This window comes from Phaethon lepturus, unplaced genomic scaffold, assembly GCF_000687285.1.
Source record: "Phaethon lepturus isolate BGI_N335 unplaced genomic scaffold, ASM68728v1 scaffold8114, whole genome shotgun sequence".
In the NCBI taxonomy this organism is placed as follows: domain Eukaryota; kingdom Metazoa; phylum Chordata; class Aves; order Phaethontiformes; family Phaethontidae; genus Phaethon; species Phaethon lepturus.
The window spans coordinates 27,210-37,764 of record NW_010535388.1 but is presented as its reverse complement, the minus strand read 5'-3'; the positions used below and the strand labels follow the sequence as shown (position 1 = coordinate 37,764).

General features: G+C 35.6%; 1 protein-coding gene across 1 annotated transcript in view; it reads left to right on the top strand.

Moving 5' to 3' along the window:
* Positions 1-244: 244 nt before the first annotated feature.
* Positions 245-10,555, top strand: part of MCPH1 (microcephalin 1) — a gene marked incomplete at both ends in the record, with an annotated part of 30,607 nt that continues 20,296 nt past the window's right edge. Inside the window, 4 exons of the mRNA XM_010285791.1 lie at positions 245-365; positions 658-798; positions 1,964-2,059; positions 5,907-6,108. Of these exons, the coding sequence (XP_010284093.1) occupies positions 245-365; positions 658-798; positions 1,964-2,059; positions 5,907-6,108 (560 nt within the window). The remainder of the gene's footprint in view (positions 366-657; positions 799-1,963; positions 2,060-5,906; positions 6,109-10,555) is intronic.

Genomic DNA, 10,555 nt, shown 5'->3' with positions numbered 1-10,555 from the left:
CTTAGTCTCCGTTTTACTAAAATCTAATCTAAAATAATCTGCTAGGTTCTTTCTTATTTCATATTAAAGTTCACTTTGGAAAACGTTAACTTCTACAGTTATCCATGACTCTCAAAGAAGCGATAATAAGTAGCATAGAGTTAAACACTGAAAATAAATGCTTTAATAAAGTGGGGAAATAGGAAAGTGTAGTTATTTCTGGCAGTTTTATACCATATAATTAATAGTTTTTTGTGTCTTGTAGCACAAATGTATGCAACCAAAAGACTTTGTGGAAAAAACTCCAGAAAATGATAGAAAGCTTCAGAGAAGACTGGACCAGATGGCTAAAGAATTAGCTGTACAAAAGACAGCAATTAATGATGGTAAGAACAGCTTTGGACTAAAATTCAAATATCTTAAGTTATTTCTTTAAAGCATTTGATGGGTTTTGTTTTTTGTTTTGGTTTTTTTTTTACTTTTGTGCATCTTACTATCAGAAATGAAGTTGACTTTTTACAGAGTTCTTCGCAAGTTTGTGGTATTAAGGCATCTGTAATGATGTTAGGTATAAGGAACCTAATTTTTTTAAGTGTTTTGGGGGGAAAAAAATGGCACTTCACCTGAAGCTGTTATAGCATGTAAATACTAATGTACAAATGCAATTTCTTTGTGTAGAAACTGATGTACCAGTTTTACTATTTGAAGACAATGGTTCACTTGTATACAGCCCTGTTAGTAAGATAAAAGATCAGTGCAGTGCAATGGAAAGAAGAATAAAGGAAATGAAGGAAAAAAGAGAAAATCTTTCTCCTACTGGTAAGAGCTTACATTTTACTTATCCATGAACATGCACAAATGGCTACCATTTTTATCGCTGAATTTCTGGTGCACTTGTCTTGCTGTGGCCTTTAGTTTCTTTCTATCAAAGGGCACAAGAAGTCATGGAAGACAATGTTTGCAAAAAGGAATTTCTTAGTAACTAGACTGCTCAAGAGGACTAACGTTTAAGCTGGACTTTCTAAACTTGTAAATTGATATTATCACAACTCGGTTAAACTTTATAGCGAGACTCTAAATCTTATTTCCTATTAAATTTTAATGTGAATGCTGTACTTGACAAAAATTGTAATGTCGTTACTCCCAGGCCAACAGTTTAAAGAGAAGTCTAAAATGGATGAGACATCTGTCCAGGTACTAAATAACAGGATTTTAAAAAATAAATTAGTTTGAATGACCTAATTGAATAAACCTAGTTGACCTCAAAATGCAGATTCTGGTGAATTAAATCTGGATTGCAGTTTTCAAAAAATTTTTTAGTGTTTGCGTTACTTTATTGTAAAAGTATTGAGGTCTAGGTCATTAGGTTTTGCCAGTTATTATAAAAACTGTTGAAATGTAGAACATCTTGGGGAGGGGTGTCAATCTGTAGTATTTCAAGTTTTAAGAGTTCTGTGTCAACTGCGCTGTCAGTTTATAATTTAAAAAGTAATTGTGGGAGGAGAGTAAAGAACCAGTGATACATAGATAAAAATTAATTTATTTTAGCCTGGCTTGTATTTGTTTACTCTTTGAGTTTTAGGATGATGCCTTCAAATGTTTTGAAAAGCATTTCTGCTGTATGAAGGCTTTGCTGCTAATTGCAGAATTTGACAGATTCTTCAGTCAAATGCCTCAACTGGCTTAGAAATGTCTATAATATTTTCTAAATGATTTGCCATCATTCTTTAGTTTCAGAAAAATGTGGTGCTTGAGTTACCTAGAAAAAAATTGCTTAAAATTTTAGAATATCTAATAGCTTTTTTGTTAGTATGTAAATTTGAGATACTGTTGAGCAGTCTATAATTATTTATGTGGTTATAGTTAGTCAGCAAAGCAAGGACTTGTCTATTACAAATGAGCTGTTTTGAAATAAGAATAAATGGTGTGGAAATCTGTATGTTTGCAAATAGGGATAACTAGTTTATTATTTACAAATTCCTAGCTTCACAAATGTCTCAAATACCTCCAAGTGGTTCACCAGGAGACTGCCCGCTGTCTACTTGTGTCTTAGCTAATTCAGAAGATGCATTGTTACCAGGTAACTAACACAACTTTATATATTACAGAAATTAAAAATAATTCATGGCCTGTATATCTTATTTTGGAAAATATGTTATACTGAAATGGGAACGGTATATATTTGCTCTATCATTTATATTTAAAGCTGAATTATTTCAGTTTTTCTTAACTGGCAAAGTATGTAGAAGTAAGAACTCAAGGAAAATGGAGCATGAGGAGTCACATTGGGTAAATGATTTGCCTTACTGCTGTGTTGCTTGCTTCACCTTGTGCTCTTTCCTCACACCATTCCCCACTAATGGCTTCTTGTCCTGGCATGGTGTCAGTCTTCTCTTACAGTGATCTTGTGTAGAATACAGAATGCATACTAAACAGTGTGATGTGGGAAGCAAGAAAGAGAACTGAATGAGAGAGAGACCTTAGGGAACTGAAATATCTTCCAAACTTTCAATCAAAGAGCTTGAATTTAAAAGGACACCTAATGTGTTCTCCAGCTTAAGTACCGTGATCAAAGAAATAAAAAGAGTAAAAATAAATTGGCTTTTAAAATGTTTTATGGTTGCAGATTAATTTAAGTTGTTTGTTATCAAGGTTCTTATTCTCATAAGTTTAGGGGGGTTTTCCTGTGTTTTGGCATAGTAGCAGGATGTAAGGGAGAAGATTATTGTGAAGGCTGCTGAGCTACATCAGTGGGCATCTTAACAGCATTAATCATGTGTGCAATGGGTATGTACTTCATACCTCACATCTTCTGTCAGTCACATGAGCAAAAGCTGAAGTCACATGCTGATGTTTGCTCTCATTAGAAAAGTAAGGAGAAGACAGTGTTCAGAATTCATAATGGGGCCACTTGAGTGGTCTGTCTACTCTCCATTCGACCCCAACAGTAAGCTATATCTCATGCTGTTTTCAAGTGTTGTATTTTGTTGACATCAGACAGTAATTCTGTCATGGTGGCTTACATAAGAACAGGGGCAGAATCCTGCAGCCTGAGACAGCTTGATATGTCTTCATGCAATTTTAGGGGGAAGTAATAGCTTAATACTGGAAGTAGCATAGCTGTGCCAGCGAACTTTTTTATTTTCGTAAATTAGTTGTGTGCTAATGATTTTAAACATAGTGATTTGAGAGCTTTACCTTGAGTATGTCCCTCCAACATTACAATTGCACAATGTAATTTTACATTAAGAATAGACCTCCACATCCTGTGGCAATATTCAGTGTAGCTTCCATCTGATGCTCTGTGACGGTGGCCCTTTTGTTTGTGCTTGTGAGATACATGAGAGCATGTTGGTTAATAATATAGTAATATATTTAATTTTTCTGAATTTAGCTAGCTACACCATATGTTTAAAAATATTACTTATATTTAGTAAGCAAATAACATCAAGACTTCTAAAACCTACAGGAGCACTTATACAGAAGGAGTATTGCTGAAACTTTGCACTTAAGGTGAATTTAAACAAAAGCATCTATTGCAATAATGACATTGTAGAACAACTGGATTTTAAACATTTTTTTCTGAATAATCAAAGATACTAGCCTGTTTCAGATAAATTTATTGTGAAGAGTTATGAATAGATTATGTCACCTCCCCCAGAGTTATTTCATAAGAATAGCTACAAGAAATGATATGTTTTTCCACATTTTAATTATTTTTGATACATTGTGTTGATGTGTGTGGTGTGATACTATGATGTTGTATTTAATTTCATCTTAACTGCAGAAACTACAAGGTGATGGTAATGCTGTGGTAGTAAAAATGTTTATTGAGTTTCCAGTATTAATATAGGTAACTATCAGTGTAAAATCATGCTGGTTTTCTCCACAAATGCAAGAGTGAAAGGGAGTTTCTCTGCTGCTTTCTTTCAAGAAAGCAGAACAGGACTTCACAGAATCACAGCATCACAAAATGGTAGGGGTTGGAAGGGACCTCTGAAGATCATCTGGTCCAACCCCCCTGCCAAAGCAGGATCACCTACGGCAGGTCGCACAGGAATGCGTCCGGTCGGGTTTTGAAGGTCTCCAGAGAAGGAGAATCCACAACCTCTCTGGGCAGCCTGTTCCAGTGCTCCATTACCCTCACAGTAAAGAAGTTTTTCCTCATGTTGAGGTGGAACTTCCTGTGCCACAGTTTTTGCCCATTGCCCCTTGTCCTGTCACTGGGCACTATTGAAAAGAGACTGGCTCCATCCTCCTGACAGCCACCTTTCAGATATTTATAGACACTAATAAGGTCTCCCCTCAGCCTTCTCTTCTCCAGACTAAAAAGCCCCAGGTCTCTCAGCCTTTCCTCATACGAGAGATATTCCAGTCCCTTAATCATCCTCATAGCCCTCCCTTGGACTCTCTCCAGAAGTTCCCTGTCTCTCTTGAACTGGACACAACACTCCAGATGAGGCCTCACCAGCGCAGAGGAGAGGGGGAGGATAACCTTTCTCGTCCTGCTGGTCACAGTCCACTCGTCCAACTCATACTTCCTGAGCTTCACTATGAGGATGTTATGGGAGACAGTGTCAAAAGCCTTACTGAAGTCAAGGTAAACCACATCCACTGCTCTCCCTTCATCTACCCAGCTAGTCACTCCATAGAAGGCTCTCAGCTTGGTCAAGCACTATCTCCCCTTGGTGAATCCATGCTGACTACTCCTGATAACTTTTTCATCCATGTGCCTAGAGATGGTCTCCAGACGGAGCTGTTCCATCACCTTCCCAGGGATGGAGATGAGGCTGACCAGTCTATAATTTCCCAGTTCTTCCTTCTTGCCCTTTTTGAAGGCTGGGGTGACACTGGCTTTGCTCCAGTCCTCAAGCACCTCTCCCGTTCCCCATGATTTTTAAAAAATGATGGAGAGAGGTGTTGCAACAACATCAGCCAGCTCCCTCAGCACTCGCGAGTCCACCCCATCAGGGCCCCTGGATTTGTGAGTGTTCAGTTCATCCAAATGATCTCTAACCCAAACCTCATCAACCAGTGGAGAGTCTTCCTCCAGGCTTTTTCTCTTACCTCCAGGGTCTGGGTCTTATCAGTAAAGACTGAAGTGAAAAAGGGATTCAGTAACTCCACCTTCTCTGCCTCCTCTGTCAGCAGGGCTCCCACTTCATTCACCGAAGGTCCCACATTTTCCCTAGTCTTCCTTTTGCCACTGATATACTTGAAGAAGCCCTTCTTGTTCTCTTTTACTTACTTTGCCAGATTTAGTTCCAAGAGGGCCTTGGCCTTCCTTGTTACATCCCTGCATACCCCGAAAACATTCCTATAGTCCTCCCAAGAGACCAGTCCCTTTTTCCACCTACTGTAAACTCCTTTCTTCCATACAAGTTTTTCCAACAGTTCCTTGCTCATCCATGGGGGTCTCCTGCCTCCTCTACTTGATTTCTTACTTAAAGGAATGCACCAATCTTGAGTTTTGAGGAAGTGGTGCTTGAATATTAACCAACTCTCTTGGGCTCCTCTACCTTCTAGAGTCCTAGCCCATGGAATACCTCCAAGTAGGTCTTTGAAGAGGACAAAGTTAGTCCTCCTGAAGTCCAGGGTCGCAATCTTACTTATCGCCCTGCTTCTTCCTCGTACAATACTGAACTCCACCATGTCGTTATCACTACAGCCAAGGCTACCATGGATGCTTACTACCATGTAAGAAGATATGATAGCTAAAACTATTGTAGCTTTCTGTCAACATAGAACATGCTTTGTTTCTAATCCATTTTCTGTTTAGTTTTTGATGACTTGCTGTATAATATCCAGAGAAGTGGCTAAATCTTTGTTTTCTTATGTCAGTAATTTCATATGTATTTTACTAAGAATATTGGTACTCTTTCTGTTTTGTTAAATACATTTATATTGCCACTTTTCATATGTTGCAGGAGAACAAATGGAAGACTGCTTGAACTCAAGTTATGATTATCTTTGGGGAACTGATAAATTAAAGAGACAGAAAACAGAGGTAGTAAAACATGCCTGTGATACTTGGACTGATATTCATGTATCCATGAGTGCGTCAGTGAATTCTCCCTCACATAGCTATGAGCAGAAGAGCTTAACACCAAAAAAACACAGCAGAAGAAGCTTAAGAAAGAAACAGATTTTGCAGCACACTTCGGATGATAAATTGTCTTTACAAAAGAAAGATCTAAAAACATTTCCAAAGCAATATCAGAAGGATGAAAATAGCATGACTACTTCAGTTGGAAATGAAAGTTCTCTTCACCAAATCAAGGGCTTGGGTCATATTATTCCTTCCAAAAAAATAGTTAAGTTAAATACTGTTCCTGCTTTGATAAGCTGTTTCTCTAATTCACCTATGAACAGCGAAGACTTAAATATATGTTCATCGGATAGAAGCTTCCCTGCTGACAGAAATGATTCTATTCTTGAAGACAAGAAGAGGAAGAAATTACAAACACTATCTAGTTTGAAACTGGCTACCTCAGAACAGGATGCATCAGGGCCTAAAGAGTTATTGCAGGCAGTTAGTACATATAGCAAGTCTTTTTGTGCTGAAGAGACTTCTTATGAAGACTTCTTTTCGTCATCTAATTTGAGTGAAAATGAAGTACAGCTACAAGTACCAAAGGAATCACAGAATCCTCCTGAAGTTTGTTGCAAAGACCCTTTTACAAGCATGGACTCACTTGATGTGAGTTTCTGTAAGCCACGTACTACTTCCAAGAAAAGTAGGAAAAAGTCTATTCCAGCAAATGATGTTTCAGTGAAGAAAAACTTCAAACCAGCTGAACATCCTGGAAGCATGCCATTAAATTATATGTCAGATAGTGAGAAAGCTGACACTGCAGAAGCTCTAGGTTCTGATGATGTGAATAGGCTGCCCCAGCATGCTCATGAAAAATCCTACAGAACCAATGTGAATTACGATACTCACACTGCTGGTAAGTTGCTACATAGAGCTGGAAAATGAAAAGATACGATACCGCATTAGATATACTCATGCAACTAAATTGCAAAATGAACTGCCATTCCCAAGGGAAAAAATATTTCAGATTACACCAAAAGAAGAAAATGCTGCAGTACTGACTTTATTTTTGAGTAAAATAAATGAATGCATAGGATCCAAAAGAACGCCCATCTTTTCCCCATACATTACAAACACAAAGAAGTCACAAAGAGATAAGGAAACTGTGCTCACAAAATGCAACAGAAGTATGTGAGCCTTCTTTTTCCCTAATGCTTGTTATTCTGTAAACTTTCTGCTGCTATTCAAAATACATTTAAGAAACCAAAGTCTTGCTGTTTTAAATGTTATGGTGCTCTTGTAAATTGTTTATAATTAACTCCTCATCATAGGATCCCATGTTCAAATTATTTTTATCTCACAAGTTAAAATTAATTGCAGCTAAGGGCATAAAATCTCTAGTGAAAAAAATATTTGAGTTAGCAATTTGTAACTTGTGCTATGATGAAGATTGAATAAGACATTGGAGGGCATGTGCAAGAGTTGCAAAGTAAGCATCATTTTCAATTATGGCTTTTTTATCTGGAACTGATCTTAGTTTTTAATAATAATTTTAAGAGTATTTTTTATTTTTGAGTGTTTTCAAGTTGGTTTAGCTTAAGTTATTTCAATGTAAATGTATACTAGAATATTGAATCTCAGGAGCTCCCCAACTCGCATTGGGGTAGTCACTTTCAGATTTTGGTATTTTGAGCTCTGTTTGTCAAGCTTTACATAGGGTTAAATATTTGTAATTGTAATAGTATATTTTAGTAATTTGTTTTCCCTAGAATTTTCTGCATCAGGGCATCCATGAATTATATAAAATTAATTATTAACTTAAAAGGCTCAACAAACTTGGTATCAGACTTAGGAAATCATCCAGTGGAAATATTGAATGGTGACTGTGCTTAGATCTGTGGCTAATAAGCTGCTGAACTGTGAGCTGCTATCTTGGGTTCACTATATCTGTATTTTAATACTTGGAGAGCATCATTATAACACAGTGTAAAAAAAAAGGTTTATGCAGGTGCATGTTATACAAGTATGAATGTACACCCATAAATGTGTGAACCCACTGTATGTACTTTTTGCCATGTGGCAATGTACCAGAAGATTATCCTTAAATCATGTATTTCTTAATGTCAAAGAACAGTCTGTTTTTCATTAAACAATCATGAAAACAAATGGGGAAGAAGAAAATGTTTACTACTTTTAAACTTAGCTATGACAGTTAATTTTAGAGGTAATTCTAACTTTTAAATTCTGGTGATTAAATTATGATCAATGTTCTAGCGTGTTATGCTTTTATTTTCTCTCTGGACAACTTGTTTAAGATAACAGATATTGGAGAAGGAGAAAAAGGATCAGTATTCAGCAAACAAAAATCTGATGATTATACTTTTTGTTAGGAACTTCTGTAAGTCTCAATTTGTATTTCTAGTGATTTTAATAATATTTGTGATTCATGCATGTGTTGTGTAGTCAAGTAGGACCTCAAGTTTGACAGCTCGGATGAACTCACTTAAAAATGGAAGGAATTAATAATGAAAGATGAGTTGTATTTTCCCTAATGCAAGTTCTGTGGAAGAAAATTTAAATCTTGTTTTAAACTTACTATTGTGACACTGTATGGTGGAATAATTGATTTTTATTAAATATAGATTTAATACTTCCTATTTTTTTGCTTAAATGTAAGTTATTTCTTGTCCCTGTTAGTAAATAAATAGTAAATTTCTTTGGTTTTCTGTATGCTGTACATGATTTGAAAGCTGGTAAATACAGTATATTATTTTTAAAAGGTAAAGAATTCTTTTCACTCATATATATACAGTTAGGAGTAATCAAATAACCACATAAAATTAATTATAACTGTATATATTTTAAATATCAAGTATTTTTCTTGCCCATTTTTTTCCTTGTGTTTTTAGTGGCACCCTTACCCAGTGTCTTTAATGACAAGAAGTAAGATTTTATAAGCTTTCTGAGCTTTGTTTCTGGAGGTGAAACAAATTTTCTATCCTTCATATTAAACCAGCCGCACCTGATAAATTTCAGTGCTCTGTAATCAATAAGTGCTGTGTAACTGGGATTTGTGTGTCAGTGCCTAAATTTTTAGCAGTTGCAAAATGAGGAAAATGGTGGCATTTCTGTGTCATGAATATAAGTTTATGGAAATGCAGTAATACTATCTTTTGTGAAAGTTAATAATCTGTGTTACTAGGAGAGTCTAAGAACTTATTTGTCATTCATGTTGTAAATTGCTTTGCTTTGAAATCCAGTCCATCTGCTTATAACTTTTGTAGTAGGGCTGATGGTAGGGTACTTGAACTGCATGATTTAGAATGCCAATACTTGCTCAGATTTGATGAATTCCTATGACTTTTCATCTGAAAGCTACAACAATAAATAATATTGGGCAAGGAATGCAAGAGTACCTCTTCTAAGCTTTTGTCATTCTAAAATCATTTAGAAATATGAACTGTGACTTAGCATTATTTCCAGTCTTAAAAATAATCAAGGCTTCGCTGAGTGAATTTTAGATATTTATGGTTAATGTGGGAAGCAAATATTTTCTTAGTTGACCAAAAGACATAAAATAAGCCTCATTATAGTGTAATTAATGTAGTTCGATGTTAAGATGGGGAATCTGGAATATCATTCTGTTACTTGGTGCAAAAACGATGAAGTTTAATTTAGATGAATGAGTTCTACCTGAGGTTCTAGGTGCTAGGTGTTTAATGCTGCTAAAATACTGTTTATGTCTTTAAAAACACACATGTAAAAACTTCCTTAGATTTGATGTGCCTTTTTTTTTCTTCAGTTTTGGAAGAAGACAAGCTCACTAAAAATATTTTCTGATGTCCTCTATCGACATTTTATTATGTCCTTTCAAAAAACAGCTGAGGGACAAAGAAGAAAACTATTTCTTGCTTGATTCCTTGTTTTGTTTCTCTTCACAAAAAGTTTAATTGTAACTAATTATTAAAATAAAAAAGGACAAATATTTCTGAATAGAGGAACAGGTTGAGTATTATTTTGATGTAGTGAAATTTATAAAGCCTGATGACACTTGTCCTAGAGCACATAACAAACTAGATAAAATTATTTTGAACCATTAGCACATTCTCTTTGAAAACTTGGTGGGCACATAAGCTTTCAGAAGACTTGAAGTAATTGTGTTCTGAATAGCAAAAACTTGGTATTTGCCCATGCTGGAATAATAACTACAATAATAATAATAACACAAGTTATTAAATGTTCTGTGCAGATGTACCTGAAGGATTACTAATGATGGCAAATTCAGACTTACTTTCTTTACAGTGGGGAAAATCATCTTGTGGATAAGTACAAAATAGTAGATATGATATAGCTTAATTTCAGCAACAGTTTGCTATGATATTCTTAAAGCAGAACACTTTGATAAAATTTTGATTAGATAGACATGATTGATTTGATAGAACAAAAACTAGTTGATTGTGCCTGATCATGGCTTTTCTTTAATTCGAAGGAAATATCAAATGGAATTTTTGAAAATATTCTGGTTCAAAACTTCACACTGGT